The 18159-nt window shown below is 46.7% G+C and overlaps 1 protein-coding gene across 13 annotated transcripts in view; it reads left to right on the forward strand.

The window, feature by feature from the left end:
* The window catches only part of LOC144124427 (ubiquitin carboxyl-terminal hydrolase 4-like), a 176210-nt gene that overhangs the window by 124147 nt on the left and 33904 nt on the right, over positions 1-18159 (forward strand). For 7 of the 13 annotated variants that reach the window (XM_077657063.1, XM_077657066.1, XM_077657070.1 and 4 more), the window contains 3 exons: positions 1061-1203; positions 1866-2109; positions 12420-12536. In XM_077657063.1, coding sequence (XP_077513189.1) covers positions 1061-1203; positions 1866-2109; positions 12420-12536 — 504 coding nt within the window. The remainder of the gene's footprint in view (positions 1-1060; positions 1204-1865; positions 2110-12419; positions 12537-18159) is intronic. The other 6 variants (XM_077657065.1, XM_077657067.1, XM_077657072.1 and 3 more) reach the window with 1 other exon arrangement.

Raw genomic sequence — 18159 nt, forward strand, 5'->3', positions numbered from 1 at the left:
GCACCCATATTGGCAACATCATTTCAGCATCGAATAAAACACTTGGTTTTCTCAAGCGCCATCTCCGCCTTGCCCCTGAACACGTAAAATTACTGGCATATAAATCGCTCATCAGACCAAAATTAGAATATGCCTCTGCCATATGGAGCCCGCACAAAACTTATTTAATTAATGCATTAGAAGCTGTCCAAAACCGTGCCACTCGATTCATCCACTCTTCATACTCATATGACGTCAGCATTTCTTCATTGAAAGCATTATCAGGACTACCGCCCCTTTCGTTCCGTCGTCGCATTTCAAGTCTCACCCTTTATCACAAATTATTTCATTCTTCCCTCAATCGGTCACCGTATATCACAACTGCCGCACGCATATCTCACCGCACCAGTCATCCCCTACAAGTTGCCCGGCCGCCATTGCATACTGCCACCTTTTCTGCTTCATTTTTCTTTCGAGCAGCAACGGACTGGAACGGCCTACCCCGTGACATCGTCAACATCGCTTCATCCTCTACTTTTCAAGAACATGTAACCGATCACCTTCAGTGCTAAATAATATTCGCTGTTTTGTTTGCTCATTTCATTAAAATCCCACCCCTTATGTAATACCCCCGATACAAGGGGGCCTTTAAGGTAAATGAACTGAACTGAACTGAACACTGTTAATTTGGCTGTCTTGAGCTCTTTGAAGATGTGGACAAGTGCAATGAGAAATGGTGCCGTGCGTAGGCGTGGTGAGCATTTGGCTGACGATGCAAGGCAATAGTAGTATCCTGCATGGGCGGACCATTGTCAGTGTTCCATATTCTCACTGCGTGGAGTTCTTTCAGATAGCAGCAGGCTGATTGACCTCCTTTTGTTCGGAGTAGGGGACTGCACAGGTCCTGCAGACAGAGCTTTGTAAGCACCATTCTTCAGGGTTCGTTCTTCCAGGCTGTGAACAGCTGTGAGCAGGCAGACAATGAGAAAGGAGTGCACAGTCTTCTATTGCACTGCACTAGTATTTCTCCTGCAGCAGAATTGGTGAACAAAGAAGAAGAAAGTATGTAGTTTCATTCCAGTGCCCTCTACAGGCTGGTCACGGTGCCCCTGGTGTTCTGCCAGGAAGGTGGCCAGGCCTGGCGCCTGCCGGCCCTGCTGCGGGTGCCCTGCCACTGCCACACCAGCGGGTTGTACGCCGCTGCGGCCGTGCACCTCTCCCCCGGTAGGTGTGCGGCCCTTCCCGAGCCCCATAGATGGTCCCTCAATGCATGATGGTCCCTCAATGCATTTTTATTCGCCTTTTTTATAGGAAGCCTTTTTTTTTCTCACTCGTGATGACTAGTAGTGCCATCTGTCTGTTAAGATTGGAAGTGTAGCAGCTGAGCGTGCAGTCAACAGCTGTGCATGTTATGTCTTTCTTTCCATATCTTTCTTGTTGCAGTTGATGCACTAAGCTTGAGGAAGCTGTTTCTGACCTGTGCTGCCAGATCACTTTAAACTTCTGCTCAGGTCATGCGAACTATGTATGCTATGGTGGAGCTGGAAAGGAAATGTGCAGGAATTACTCCCCAATCTGGTGCTAATGAAGGGCTGGGCATTACCATTTCTATGCTGCGTGCTTGTTCGCATTTGGATACATTAAAATGGGGTGTGGTGATTCTCAAGCAGTTTTCATAGCCACTATGCGTAGTATTTTTCCCAGAGCATGCATACCAGAAATGCTCGGCAGATGCCCGTGTAGTGCCAGTTGATGAGAGCGTAGCCTTTATGTTTTAAGCTGCTGCTGCTTTAAGTTTTTGCAGTTTCTGGAATCGCTTTGGTGTCCGTCCAACACTAGTGGCCAGCCCCATGGAACGGGTGCTGGGTGTGCCCCCTCATGTGCAGGTGCCTGCTACACGCTTGCCCTGGTGGATGCCGGCAGCCAGCAGTGCTCGCGCTGTGCCCCCAGCCTGTACTGTGGCGGGTGCGAGGTGGCCCGAGCTGGCTGGGTTTCTTTGCAGCCAGGGGACTGCCTCGCCCTGCGCTACCCACCTGACGAGGCACCACCACCGGCAGAGGCATGGCCGGCACCCAGCCCCCCGCGGGCACCCCTGTCCCTGCATAACTGCCTGCAGGCCTTCAGCGAGAGGTGGGTGGGGGGTGGCGTGCCACTGAGCAAACATGACTGTGATGAGAACGAAACGTTGCCAAGGGTAAAAGCAACCGGAGGGGTGCAGCCAAGGTACCAGCTTGTTCTCACTGCTGCATTTTCTCGCTCATCAGCCAGTTCCCTTAGAAGCCCATGCAGTGCAAACTTGGCTGTTATACACGGCAGTGGCATCGTTCCCGCGTGGTGTGCTGCAATTGTTACCTCTCAATAGTGCCGGTGTTTTACAGCGTATGTTGAGCTTGCGCATTTCAGCGATGGCACACAAGCCAAAGCAACAAATTTGCTGAGGATGAACTGGTGGGCTAGTTGGTTAATTATGCCAAATGATTCCCGGCGCACAAAAACATCACAAAGCGCTTTGTGGTGTGTTCTCTCTCTGTCTTGGTCCTTTTTGTGCCCAAAAAATCATTAAGCCAATGCAAGACTCTTTTATTTGCACCATGGTATTTGGCACCTTTGGCAGTGCGCTCCCTATGCTGATGCTTATGAGCAGCTTGAATTTTGTCATAAATTTTTGGTACAGTTCCATCACCCCTCTACACACGAGCATGAACCCGGAGGTCGAAGCAGTGCTGTGCGATAGAGTCTCATGTTGCGCGGGCTGGCCTATGTTTTTGTCGTACACTTTTCTTTTCCTCTGGAGCTTAAAGTCTAGCTTTCAATCAACGATGATAGGTGGTTTAAAGCAGCCACAGTGAAAACGGCGCAAAAGTTTTTCAACTTCGCTCATTCTCTCCTCATTGCTGCCTCCGTTCCACAGACAGCTGTTCGAGTGTTTTGGGCCACAAGAGCCACAAGGCCTTGCGAAATCCAGAGAAGCATTCAGTGTTTAAAAGAAATAATAATAATATATAAAAAAGAACAGACAACAATATATAATTTCTGGATCACTGTATTCAGCTACTACATTTTGTTGCTGGCAATAGTAAAAACTCGTTAATTCGAAGCTCAAAGAACCGAAAAAATTTTTGAATGATCCGAAAGTTGGAATTACAGTCAGACCCACTTATAACGGTATTGAAGTGCCATGGGAATACCAATGTTATAACCAATAATTGTTATAACCAGGTTTTGCCAAAAAAAAGAAAAGATGACAAACTTTAGACCATTTTTGATAGGAAAGACCCGGAGGGGTTTGATTGTTTTAATGCCTGTAAAATCCCGTTAATTTGAACTTCATGGGAATGGAAAAATGTGGAAATTATCAAATGATCCTGAAAAACTAATAAGAACCGATTACATCATGGTAAATTCGTTTGGTGAAAGAGTAGGCAATGGTTGCTTGCTTGTGAGATGAGAACGGCGTGCCGATTATTTTTTGTTTCACATTTTCATAAGTGCTTTGTTGCATGCATACTGTTGGGAGCATACTGTTGGGAATATTAAGCAAAACAGAAACCGTACGAATTTGTGCTGTTCTCTTGCTGCTGCCGGGGTGCGTTGACGGCAGTAAATCGTCAACAAGCCTTTTTGCATGAAAGCAGCCGACTCCACGCCGTGTTATTGTTTTTTATGCGGTGTCTAAAATCAAGCTGTTGTGCGGTTGACATAAGTGGGCAGAAAAATTTGAATGAAGGCAGTGAAGGCTACATGCCTGCCAAGCAAACTTGTAAGGAGCGCTTGGTGCGAAATCGATGAAGACAACTTGTTGAAGTCTGTCTTGTTCGCGGCGTTTACGATCGATGACAAAAGTATCAAAGGGTGAGGTGTTGCAGTATGTGATGTGTGGTTGTCTGTTTCTTTTTCGTTGGGAAACAGAAGACGACCATGAAGTGGGATTTGCTGGGAAAAATAAAGTTCTTTGCAAACATAACCGTGTTTTGTTTGTGCGTAGCTGGGACGCAGAGGTGACTGCGGGAACCCACCCATTCTGCACACCAACTTTGCAGATTGCCTCCAACACCCGCCGCACACATCTGCTCACTGCAATGCCGACTGTGCCTCATTATTAACGGCCGCTTGAAAGCCGCCGGTAGCAGAGAACTACAGTGCAAACAGCACCTGCTGCCGTACCGACGACGCACTTGCACGCACACTTTATCGGTGTCTTCGTCGCATAGCCACTCCACAGTCTGCTTCTCCAGTCAAAAAAGGCTCCGAAACAGCTTGTCCTGCAAGTCAAACGCGTCTTTGTGTGCCCTCCTTCGCCGCTGCACACGCCGGTGCATCCGCCTCAGTTGTATCGCCACGTCCACCGCCGCCATTTTCTGTCACAAACTCATTGTTCAAATTGACTGCCCCGAGGCGATCGCAAAAAGTGATCAATTTGCGCCTGCATAATTGGGTGTGCAACATCATCACTTCTTCCACATCCATGACGTAATCTGCAGCTGCCCATGACTCAGAAAAGCAATGTGGCCGCCTGCCACAGCCGAGGATGTCTTAATTTTAGTAGATGACTGGTGCAATAAGTGGCTGATGCAGCTTAATATTTCAAAATGCAAGTTTATGCAAGTTTCGCGCAAACGCTCTAACGTTTCCCACGTGTACTTTTTAAACTCAGTCAATATTTCACCAGTACCAACGTATCGTTACCTCGATGTCCTAATCTCAAGTAATTTATGTTAGTCCAAGCATATCATTAAACTGGTCGCTTAGAGCTCCAAAACACTAGGCTTTACTTGGAGAACATTATCGTTGTCACCCCCGGCCGTCCGAACGTTGTCACCCCCGGCCGTCCGAAAACTGGCATATGAAACCTTCGTACGGTCTAAACTCGAATACGCATGCGCAATCTGGTGTCCACATCAGACTTACCTTATCAAATCTTTAGAATCTGTGCAGAACCGCGCCACTCACTTTATATCTTCAAAGTACAACTACAAGATGAGTATGAGCAGTATTAAATCATCACTGGATCTCCCCTCATTGGTCTTTCGCCGCAAGATGTCACGACTACGACTCTTTCACAAGATATTCTATCATTTCACGCATCTGCGCCAATCTTTTCTTCACCCACCAGCACGTTCATCTCGACGCTTATTCAATAGCTTAAGTATACAGCGCCTGCATGGATCAACATCTGCTTTTAATAAACCATTTCTACCAATTGCAGTGCAGGAATGGAATGTATTGCCAGATTCTACTGTCATGGAAAGTGACCCTGCTAAATTCAAAGACCGGTACTGTCTGTCTTTGAACATTAAATTTGTCTAAATTTCTTTTCTCACCCTTAGTTTGCTGTGCTTGAGCAACTCGTTTGTAATTCCCTTTCTTTACTCAATTGAAATTTTTTTTGTAACTGTCGTAATTGTGTTCTCATTTGATGTTACTGATTGTATTCATGGTCCCCATTACTCTCATTCTATGTTTATACATATCTGTTTTACTAGATTTGTTCTTTTTTTTTCAACCTCTTTGACTTTGTTCTTGTATTGTCCTACGTACGTCACCCCCCCCCCCCCCCCCCCCCCCCCCTTATGTAATACCCTGTGAAGGGTCCTTAAGGGTTCAATAAATGATGATGCTACGCGGCTCTGTTGCATCGCTCTTGGTGCTGGCCTTGAGCAGCTGCTATGTCAGCGTGTAAAACTGGCATCCTATCCCCCCACGGATGGCGGCCGATGGCGGCTGTGGATAAGCAGCAAACTGGCACCCCAAATCCCCACACGTGGCTGCAGACTGCAGCTGCTGATAAGCGGCGGCGGTGGCTAGATAACACAATCACATTCTACGGGAAGCTCAAGCGTCCAACATGTTTTCTTTTTACTTTCAAATGCGCGCTCGGCGCTCAAGGGAGCGTTGATAGTTGATGGAAAGGTCACTGTTCTAATCGAGGCATCGCTCCCACTCAGAACGGCAGCGGCGCCAGGGTACAGTGGCTAGAAGGGGGAAGTGTGAGGAGCAGGCACGGCCGGTATGGGGCGCACTGAGGCCTTTAAGAATGAACCGCCAGGCTGCGCTTGGCGACGTTTACACATCAGTTGAAAGGAAAGCTGCTTTGACTTCCCTTTGGCGTGCAGAGTGCAACACGTGTTTCTGTCAGTTTAGCATAGAGATGCGCTTTTAATTTTCTGTGCGGTGTATACGTACAAATGCCTAGAAAACAAAGCCACTGTTTTGGGCCTGGGTGCACAACCAGCTATAAGTCTTGCACGAAGAATCTGTCACTGTTTGGTGTCCCGAAGGATAAGGCGGCGTGGTCATGTTTCAGCCTCTAACAGGGTCTCGGCATCAGATATTCGGCGTCTTTGCCTCAAGAGGCAACGTGAAGGCAGCGCTCTTGTCTAAGATTGAAGATTGTCTTGGAAGCTGTGATCCTTGCTGAAAAAGCTGGCCTGAAGGTAGATTTTATTACAGCTGATGGAGCTGCATGGAACCGCTCTATGTGGTGCATGTTTGGAAGCCGTCTGTTGCTCATCCCGTTGACAACGAAAGACGCCTTTTTGATTTATTTCCCCCATTTGGCACGTAAAAATGTGTAAGAAATGGTTTCCTGAAGGCTTTCTACAAAACTTCGGATAGTGCTACCTACGTTGAGCACATCAGAGTGGCACACGAGGAAGATAAATGCGCAGTCTCTCTCAAGGTTACGCCGAAAATTACCGCATGCCACGTGAAGCTCAATAATTGTGAGAAAATGAGGGTAAACTTGGACAGATAGAAGATGCTTCCGAAAAGCTAAAGAAATCTGATCTTCTACCTGACCATGTGTACCACGAGAAAACAAGCGACAGCAGACTGGTGTTTTATATGGCAGGGTATGTTGCTAGAAGGACCATCCTTAAAACCAGTTGCAAGGAGTGCTTTGATCCGCTCCTTGCAAATCGGTAGAATTCTACAAAGAACTATATCCACATTCACAAATAGTTTTGCGACAACGGCGGCCTGCTGTACCCTTCCTGGAACGTTTTTCATTTGTTGATGCACTGGAACTTGTATTTTCTAGGTGGTTTAGTAACAACACGACAACCTTGATGGACTTACATCCTATCTGAAAAAGAACAATGCCTTCGTAGGTTGTGCACTTCATGGGTTGGATATTGCCAACCAAATCACCAAGTTTTTTTAATAACCCGCCTCCATTTTTTTTTTCGAAATCGCTCAACAAAGAGAGGGAGTCGTCTCGTGAAAGAAAAAAACGTTTGGAACTAAGGCGGGCCACTTAAAACTGCTTGGAAGAAGATTCATTTCCAAGTGCCAGCACATCATTTGGTCCATTCACCATCATTTTTCCAGTCACCTCACCAAGGCTTCTTGGTTTAGCAAAATAAAGCTTGTGCTTCAGGACTGTTATGCATTCAAATGTGTGGTTTGAATACGTAATCAACTGCATAATCAGTTTAGCAAAAATCAACTAGTTTCGAAACAACGCTGATGCGAGATGAAATATGAAATCGGTAAGTCAGCCATCTGTTGGCATTTCTGAATTGAGATTCAAACCAGTATTAATTCAGGGTCTGTTGAACAAACAAATTATATTTCAGAATCTCATTCTGTTAGATAGTGAGCTCCATATAAGCACGGTCAAACAAACACCGTGGTCGCTGCGAGCAAAGTGCGCCTTACCATCGCTGAAGCCGCAGAAGCTGATGTGTAAGCGTGCTGTGGCGCCACCTGCTGCTTTCCTCCCCAAGTTCTTAAAACGAATTTTTTTCGTTTCTTTTGCGAACAGCTTGCTGGTCCGGCAACCTCTGATCGCTGACATCACGAGCGCATACACGCCACGCGTCGTCTGCTGCGAGCTGTTGAGGTGCTTGCATGCGCACCGTAGACATCAGTCACTCGAAAAGTTTTTTTTCTCTTATCCTAGCGAAATAAAATGCATTTTCTATGTTCTCTTTTGGGAAGCCTTCAACTTAGTACGCGAGCTGAGTTATCCTTGAGAAAGCGGACTTGCTCGTGTCGCCCACTTTCCGATTGTTGAGGAAACAGAAATCAATGCACCCCGATTGTTGAGGAAACAGAAATCAATGCACCCCTGCTTTATTATTTACGCTTAGAAGCATGCTGTTCGTATGTTATGAGTGTGGTCTCTTTTGAGCCGTCAAGTGCTCCCATATGTGAAAAGCGGCACGTGCCGTGCATGCCTTCGCCGATGTGCGCCGTGAAAGCCGCGGCGTTCTGTAGCTAGCTTCCAAGTTCTTGTCCACTATTCATCGCTTGATAATTAAATTCAGATTATCAAAAGGTGCACTACAGTAACCTTGAGGCACGAAAGGGGCAGAGAAAAGTGCCGAGTGCGACGACTTCCGCGCTGCATGTACGCGTTTGTAAGTCGAGCATACATTTCCTTCGACTTGTAGAACCTTTTTGCAGGAACCAAGCCGCTTGCAAAACCCTGTATGACTCGAATGCTTTCACTGTCCGCACCGATGAATAGTCGCCGCCGTCTAAATAAGTGCTTCAAAATAATTGTATAGCATTTTGCTATGTGTGCGCATTGTGCCCCAGGAGTGTGACGATTACGACGACTGCAGCCCCGCGCTGAGGTTGTTTACATGGCTGTACGTAAACAGTACTGCTCATTTGCGTGGCATAAAACGCCAGGTGGGTTATCCTTATCTTAAATATTGCCTACTCTTGCTCACAAATTCCACCTTTACTCATTTACACACCATGATAACACTGCAATAAGCGCCGATGATGCTATATCGCCTGCTTGGGGAACGCTTCGTGTAGGATACCGGCACTTTCCACTAATTGTATCTGCTTTGTTTTATGTCACCAAAATTTATTTTAGATCAGTTTAGCTAGAAATACGTTCGGACATTACTTGAAATAATGAAAACAACCAGATTTCTTGTCCACAGTCGACGCCGACGGCTGCTGGCGGCTGCCTTCTGCACATGCTATGCAGACCGGGTCAAATATATCGGCACTTCCCCCTTATTGTACTCGCGTCCTGCGATGTAGGCAGTCGTCGCTTTGGGGGCACTCTGGCCAAAACTACGCTCGACAGCTATTTGCAGGCGCTAAAACTTGCGAATTCGCTCTCCGCAATCGCCGAAATCGCACACACGAATTCTGTGCACTCGCTAGGCCTCGTCACGAAAGGGGCCGGCAGTCCACCATCAACCGAAATTCAAGAATATGGCAAAAGTTCCTCGCTGATTAGTTACAAAGTGTGAAGATATGATATGTAGTCACTTGTTTCGCTTTTTTCGATACGGATAATGTACACAAGCGCAGTTTTTCCGGCCGTCGCCTCATCGGGCGTGAAGCTTTCGCTCGGCCGCACAGGCCCAGGCGATGGTGGCGAGCGACGAGTGGCACCGTCGTGCGGCGTTTGCTGCCTGTGTCGCTTGCCTCGCCGATCGGTTTTATGCGCAGGCACCGAATGAAAGCACATCTTCGCTGGTGCACATACATCGCACATGTCGCCGTGGCTAGCATGAGTTCCAATAAGTTTTCAAATTCCAAAGTTTATAGAATGTCATACCAACTAGTCCCCTACCACTCTCTTCTGGTTCCCACTAAGCTGACTATTTAACATTACTACGATACGCGATCATTGATCGTGCTGGCGTCGTCATCGGTCTAGCGTGACAGACCAGTGCGTCATCGATGGCATTTGCGTACCGATGGAGGAAAAACGCTAAGGCACCCGTGTGCTGTGCGATGTCAGTGCAGGTTAAAGATCCCCAGGTGGTCGAAATTATCCCGGAGCCCTCCACTATGGCACCTCTTCCTTTCTTCTTTCACTCCCTCCTTTCCCCTTCCCTTATGGTGCGGTTCAGGTGTCCAATGATATATGAGACAGATACTGCGCCATTTCCTTTCCCCAAAAAACCAATTATTACCAGCCCACCGCCGATCGCTGTCGCATCGGCCTAGAGTGTGACCGGACCCTACCTGTACCGAAGAAAAACTGCGTTACTGTTATTATCGCTTTTGTGGTACCAGTCACTCACATATGGGGGACGACTGGTACTGTGATCGCCCGCGAAAGTACAGGGGGGATTGAGACCTCGCTGTGCACATTGCAGCAACGAGAGCAGACGACGTTGCTCCGTGTATTCCCTAGTGACGTCACGAGAGCTTTCAATATGGCGGTCGCTGCCGGTAGGAGGAGACTCCCGGTCTCAATTTCGACCGTATTTTTTGGAAAATACAGCGTGTCCAGGGCAGCCAAATTTCGGAAATTGAATCATAAGCTCTTGCATTAGTTACTGAAGCAGAAAACTGCAATTTGAAGAACGACCATGTCATGGCCCCTTTAAGCGGTGACTCTGTGGACACCTGCTAGGCACATGCATTGCGCACCCAGTGCCACCTTGCGTCAGGCGTAAGAAGGGGCACTCATCTCTGTGTGTCTCATGCTGGCTTCCCTTCCTGCCCTCGGCACCCTGTTTGTTTAGTGAATTCATGCCAAAAAAAGTGGCTGTGGCAGCTGTAGTTTCCGTGGGAACAGACATGAGCAGGTACACATCTGGATGCCGTGCTTACACCTGCTTGCATGTGCACACCAGCTCCGGTATACGTGCAGGTGTGTTGCCTGTTCGTTTGGCAGATGTCCATGGAGTCGGGCTTTGGTTGCGTGTGCACCGCGGTGCCATTCCGGAGGAGGTACACTGAACCGAAACCACATGAAGTAAGCGTTGCAGAAACGTTATTTGCTCAAAACAAATACTTCAATCACTTGAATACTAAACATTCGGATGGAATAGAATACTTTACTGTTCTGCCAGATATTCAAACTTTTCGAATGTTCGCGTGCACCCCTACCCTGCGCACCTTTGCGACTGACACCTGCATATTGTCTCAAGTCCAGGTCAGAGGCAAGCTGATGGAACACTTGAGATGCTCGCGAGGCCTATTGGTATCCATGACTGTGTTAGGCAATATCGATGCAGAAGAAATACATTGGAACACTTGTCTTCAAGCCACCACTTTGTGATGCCAACCGACAATGGGGTGTTGCTGGCGGTGTTTCATTTTTGTACTCGACCTCTAGTGTGTATGTCAGCTTTAGATATGGATGTCAGTTTTAGATATGTGTCAACTCCTTTGCCCATCACATATAAAAATTTAATTGAAAAAGAACACGCGGTCATGGGACATCAGTGACTGTCCTTAAGTGAGCGCACGCATATAGTGATCTGTCCATCTGGGGAAGTCCACTTGTGCTTTACCTTTTCTCCTTCGGATTTCCTCCTCTCATTGCACTCCCTGCCCTCGTATGGTGCTCTTTGGATGCAAAGTTGAGGTTGAACAACCAGTTGAGATTCCTTCAATCTAGTTTTGACTTTTGACCCACACGATCTTTGCTGGAAGCACGCACCCCACTCTAAATAATGTCGTCTACCTTTCGAGTCTGCGCACTGAAAGGTAGTAAAACGCAGTATCGCCATAGCAGCAAGGAGGGATGCACTCAGAAGATCATGCCCTCAACAAGTTGGTGCCAGCTTTGCATCCCAAATCAATAGGCGGGAATCGGCAGGTTTTCCCTTGACCTTCCTCATGGATCTGCCAGAGGTGCTCCCGGCAGAATTCCGGGAAGGAAAATTGAAGTGCGACCATTCAGAGGATGACAAAAAGAAGACTGTCACAATTCCATACGTGCATTCTGTTTCGCATCGCCTAAAGAAAGCTGGAAACCGCGCTGGCATCCGAGTTACGTTTTCAGCACCAAACAAGTCGGGCGGCATTTGCCAAAAAGTGAACGAGAAAGAAAAGAAAGAGATGTCATGCGTCGAAAAACATGAAAACCGCTTTGTTGACTGCCAGAATTTAGTCGTTTATGAGATTCCGCTAACCTGTGGCCACACGTACGTCCGTCAGACAGCCCGTCGCCTCAATGACCGGCTGCGTGAACACGCAAATTTCATAAGGACCGGAACAGGTAACAATTTGCCATTGCACTGAAAGAAATGCAAAAGCTGTAAACCAAAGCTGCATGAAACGCGCGTTCTGCATACAGGTGCAAAGAGAAAGGTGCGAGAGAAATCTTCGAGGCATTCTTCATCACAAAAGGGGAGAGACCTGCGTCAGCACATCATCGATCGCCCTCCTCACGAAAGAATTGTCATATATGAAATTTTGAGTTTACTTTCCCAGATTAGTGTCCAACCTTTTTTGGTTTCCTTTTTGTTTTGCATCCTGCTAAATCACTTGGTGCTTTATCTTTCCTTCCTTCCACAGTATTTATTGCGCGCGCAAATAAAACTGTTTTCAGTTGGTGTCAGCGCTTGTGTTTGTCTTTCTTCTGTCGTCCATGCGTTTTTTTGTGCTGCATATTTTCCTCTTCTGTGATGAACCAACAGGCCCAAATACCACCCTTCGTCAGTTGAGGTGGCCCTCACAATGGGTGCGTGATGTGGTGCCTCTGCCTCCTCTGTCTGTCGCAGTGAGACCCTGGATGAGCAGAACCCCTGGTTCTGCCCCGTCTGTTGCTGCAGCCAACGTGCACGCAAAAGTCTCTCCATCTGGCGCCCCCCAGACACGCTCATGGTCTACCTCAAGAGGCAAGTAATTTCTCTATGCAGTCAACAGACTTTTGTGTCTAAAGTATATAGGCTTTCCACAGACAGATCACATACTCTAGTCTATAGGCATTATGAATTCTATAGACAATCTATAGATGTATGGCCATCTACTTGTAGTAGACTTTTTTTCTAATACACTGTGAATAGACAAAAGGAAGTATCTACAGGAAGATATTAGTCTCAAGAACTTTATAGACTATTTTTATAAGGAAACGAGGCAGTCCTCTTACTGCGGCTAAAGGGAAATGCCGAGGATTGGTAGTCCTGGGCAAAGCATTGGCAAGAATGTTGTTTTAGTCACTACTCTCTTAGGAATGAGCCAGTGCTGGGCACTTAAAAGAGTATAAACACCTAACTTTTTTGCCATGTCTTCTTTCTACAGTGATGCGGAAGACACTACGTACTATGCATGAATCACCACGTGGTATTCGCCTGTAACTGCTAAAAAGTATATAATCAACTTTTTCCGTCATGCTTTTTCGGTTTCAAGAGCTGAATGATGACTGTGACATCAGAGTGTGCTTATAGGTCACAGGAAATATGAGAAAACTGCAATATGATCGCTGCTTCTACATTAGTTGTCTTTCTGGCTCTTGTGGCAGCTTGCTTTGGCATTGTAGTGAATCAGAACTACGAAGCAGCGATTATATCGCAGTTTTTTTTTCATGTCTCGTGTGACCTATAAGCACACTTTGAAGTCGCAGTCATCGTTCGGCTGTCGAAACTGAAACAGCATGAGAAAGAAATTCAATTACAAATTATTTAGTGCCCGTAGGAGAATACCGAATGGGAATCTATGTATAATAATGCTGTATATCTTTGTAGTGTTTGTTCATTCTTCAAAGGTGCCGGCATGTATCTTTATCACTTTGATTGTGATCTCATCCAGACGGAGCCGATTCTGTATTGTGACAGACTTGGTAACTTTGCACGGCGTATCTCAAAAGTTCACTATCAGCTTTAAATTGAGCGCAGGAGAGAGCGGCAGGCATTCTGTTCGACAACCGCCAAGTCACGCCGCCTCCAAGTCCTTCAGTTCTTCGCAGGCACATACATACATACATTTCATACATAGCAGGCAACGCTGCCAAAGCTAACACACCTGTTCGTGCTAGCTAAGTTCGCCCCCGAAAAATAGTTCGCCATACAACCAAAATGAACACAGACATTTTTCGTTCCAACAAATATCAAGTACTGTAACTGGCAACTTCCTGCACTTCGTTACGCTTCTTGCCGCATTTTCGCCCTGCGACTTATTGAGACTTCAAGCTGTATGAATGACTTTGACTATATGGTATGCGGCTGCTGTGGCGAATCACCCTGACACCATCCGCATCAAGAAAGTAGCATCTGCTGACAGAAAATTATAACCAGAGGGCCTGAACACCGAGTGCCTCACAGCTTCGACCGCCATTTTCAATGGTAGCTCTTCATTTTATCCCACTCTTTGTTTTCATGCAAACGCTCACCAAGGCTTCGAGAGGAGCGAATGATATGGGGCACAGTATTGTAGTAGTTTGGTGGGCACTCCACTTTCACAGCCTCCACTGCATTGCCTGCTATGTTTGAAATGCAGTACAGGAGGGTTAGGAGGACAGGTGAGGCGTATACAGTACTAAAGGATGGACACATACTGTGCTGTCGCGGATTAGAGGATAGACGAGAACTAGGTGTGGGATTCCTCATTAATAAGGATATAGCTGGCAACGTAGAGGAGTTCTACAGTATTAACGAGAGGGTAGCAGCTATAGTAATTAAGCTGAATAGGAGGTACAAGCTGAAAGTGGTGCAGGCCTATGCACCCACATCCAGCCACGATGACCAGACCGTTGAAAGTTTCTATGAGGACGTAGAATCGGCAGTGAACAAAGTAAAGTCATAGTACACTGTACTGATGGGCGACTTCAATGCGAAGGTGGGCAAGAAGCAGGCCTGCGACCAGGCGGTAGGTGACTATGGGATAGGCTCTAGAAATAGCAGGAGAGAGTTATTAGTCGAATTCGCGGATAGAAATAATTTACGGATCATGAATACCTTCTTCCGCAAACGAGAAAACAGGAAGTGGACCTGGAAGAGCCCCAATGGTGAAACTAAAAGTGAAACCGACTTCATACTATGCGCTAAACCTGGCATCATTCAGGATGTGGCCATTCTCGGAAGGTGCGTTGTAGTGACCATAGAATGCTAAGGTCTAGAATTAGCTTAGACTTGAAGAGGGAACGGAAGAAGCTAATGAAGAAGAAGACCATTAACGAGTTAGCTGTAAGAGGGAAAGCACAGGAGTTTAGGATAGCGCTGCAAAACAGATATTCGGCTTTAACTGAGGAAGACGATCTTGATGTTCATACAATGAACGATAATCAATAATCAATAATTACGGAGTGCGCAGTAGAAGTAGGCGGTAGGACAGTTCGACAGGATACCGGAAAGCTATCTCAGGTGACGAAAGATCTGATTAAGAAGCGCCAAAGCATGAGGGCGTCTAACCCTACCGACAGAATAGAACTAACAGAGCTATCAATGTTAATAAATAAGCGAAAGGTAGCCGACATAAGGAAGTTTAATATGGAGAGAATCGAGCATGCTCTAAAGAACGGAGGTAGCCTAAAAGCAGTGAATAGGAAACTAGGCATAGGTAAAAACCAGATGTATGCATTAAGAGACAAGCAGGGCAGTGTCATTAGCAATATGGACAAGATAGTTAACGTAGCCGAAGAGTTCTACACAGACCTGTACAGTAGCCAATGTAATCAGAGCGTTAATGAGAAAGACAGCAGTGCACAGCAATGCGTCATCCCGCCAGTAACGAAAGATGAAGTAAAGAAAGCCTTAGAAGCAATGAAAAGGGGAAAAGCAGCTGGGGAGGATCAGGTAACAGCAGATCTGTTGAAGGATGGAGGGGACATCGTGCTAGAAAAACTAGCCACCCTGTATACGCAATGCCTTCTGACCTCGACTGTACCAGAAGCTTGGAAGAATGCAAACATTATCTTAATTCATAAGAAGGGAGACGCCAAGGACTTCAAAAATTGCAAGCTGATCAGCTTACTATCCGTTGCCTACAAAGTATTTACTAAGGTAATCGCTAATAGAGTTAGGGCAACGTTAGACTTTAATCAACCAAATGATCAGGCAGGCTTTCGTAAAGGATATTCCACAATAGATCATATTCACACTGTCAATCAGGTGATAGAGAAATGTGCAGAATATAACCAACCTCTATATAATAGCTTTCATTGATTACGAGAAAGCATTTGACTCCGTGGAAACCTCAGCAGTCATACAGGCATTGCGTAATCAGGGGGTAGAAGATCCTTATGTCAAAATACTGGAAGATATATATATAGCAACTGCACAGCTACTGCAGTCCTCCATAAAGTCAGCAATAAAATTCCAATAAAGAAGGGCGTCAGGCAAGGAGACACGATCTCGCCAATGCTGTTCACCGCATGTTTACAGGAGGTATTCCGAGGGCTGAACTGGGAACAGTTGGGAATAAGAATAAATGGAGAATACCTAAATAGTCTGCGATTCGCTGATGACATTGCCTTGCCGAGTCACTCAGGAGGCGAACTGCAAATCATGATCAATGAGTTAGACAGGCAGAGCAGAACGATGGGTCTAAAAATTAGCATGCAGAAAACCAAGGCAATGTTCAACAGCCTTGCAAGGGAACAACAGTTCACAATTGGCAGCGAGAGCCTGGCAGTTGTGACGGAATATGTCTACTTAGGGCAGGTAGTGACAGCTGATCCGGATCATGAGAGGGAGATAACTAGAAGGATAAGAATGGTGTGGAGCGCATATGCAAGTTCTCGGAGATCATGAGTGGCAGCTTACCAATTTCCCTCAAGAGAAAAGTGTACGCAAGCTTTATCTTACCGGTACTCACCTACGGGGCAGAAACGTGGATGCTAACGAAAAGAGTTCAGCTTAAGTTAAGGACAACGCAGCGAGCCATGGAAAGAAAAATGATAGGTGTAACGTTAAGAGACCGTAAGCGGGCAGAGTGGGTGAGGGAACAAACACGGGTTAATGACATCCTAGTCGAAATCAAGAGGAAGAAATGGGCTTGGGCATGGCATGTAATGCGAAGGCAAGACAACCGCTGGTCCTTAAGGGTGACGGAGTGGATTCCAAGAGAAGGCAAGCGTAGCAGTGGGCGGCAGAAGGTTAGGTGGGCGGATGAGATTAAGAAGTTTCCAGGCAAAGGGGGGATGCAGCTGGCAAAGGACAGGGTTAATTGGAGAGACATGGGAGAGGCCTTTGCCGTGCAGTGGGTGTACTAGTAAGGCTGCTGCTGCTGCTGATGATGATGTGATGATGATGATGGGAGGGTGAACAATAGGCAATTTCTTAGGTCATATCGGTCACCTGACATAACACGCAGGAATGGCCACTGTACAGGGAGAATAGTTTTTTAGCAAATGCGACCCGGCAAGATAGACACCACAGAAGGACAAGCTACCCTGGAAAGGCACAGACTTTCCGAAGCCAGCAGTCATAAACCAGCTCCTCATTTGTTTGTGACAAGGAGAGGCAGGCATGGGTGAATTGGTGTGTGAGTTCTGCTCGCATGCCGTGACATCTTGTGCATACTGTGTGGTTGAGGTGCCAGCAGGCAGTATCAATTTATCCAGCCCCAAGGACAATGTAGGGTGCCTAGTGAACATCCGATAGAATGACAAAAAGACGGGTGTAAAGGCAGAAAGATCTGAAGACGAGCTTAAGGTAGAGCAGTTTCCCAGTCAGTATGGTCAGCTCAGGCCATTGCATCTCTGGGGGTTTGCCTCTGGGCCCATGCTGTATGGCTCATTATGCATTGCTAGCGTTTTAGTGCCTTGAAGATAAGAAGCCCTGCAAAATTTAGGACTTCCGTGGATCCTACAGAAGCCCCACTCATGCTTAGAAGCAAACCCCTTCGGTGCTTCACTTTTGCAAAAGCCGTACATAGGAGAGCGTATCGATCAATGTTTGGTCTAGGTGTTCAGTCGAGTTATGGGATGATAGGCTGTGGTCAGTGTGTCAGTTGGAATACGAGTGGAGCATATTGTCATGGTGTTGGTGACAAGAATTCGATGGTTTAGCTTGAGAGCACGTGCTGAGGGTCACCGCGCAAAATATGGCTTCGTGCATAAAACATGGATGACCTCTGGATGGGGTAGTCAGCACCCTTTCTGCTCTGAGAATACCTCATCTGGGAGTACTTCGTAATTAATGTCGCTTATGTGCCTCAAGACTATAGGGATTGAAAATAGCGACAAATGAGCTTTTCGGACAAGCCTCTTTGTTGAACAGGTATCTACAACCAAACCTTGTCGCCAGAATTGTAGAAGACTTGGCTGTGCCGAAGGTTGTACCAGAGCAAATATTTATCTTGTTGCTGTGCGATGTGGAGGCGTGCTAGTTGACAAGCCTGCTCATCGTCTTGGGCAAACTGCTTAGCGTTAGCAGAAAGTTGGTCATCGGCTGCTTAAGGGAGCATTGCATTGATCATCGTCTGAGCCTCCTTGCTGCAGAGGATGCGAAACAGTGTGAAACATGTCTCTTGGACTGCTGTATGATAGGGGAATGTCACGTACAGCAGGATCTTGTTCCAAGT

Source organism: Amblyomma americanum, chromosome 3 (assembly GCF_052857255.1).
Source record: "Amblyomma americanum isolate KBUSLIRL-KWMA chromosome 3, ASM5285725v1, whole genome shotgun sequence".
Classification (NCBI taxonomy): domain Eukaryota; kingdom Metazoa; phylum Arthropoda; class Arachnida; order Ixodida; family Ixodidae; genus Amblyomma; species Amblyomma americanum.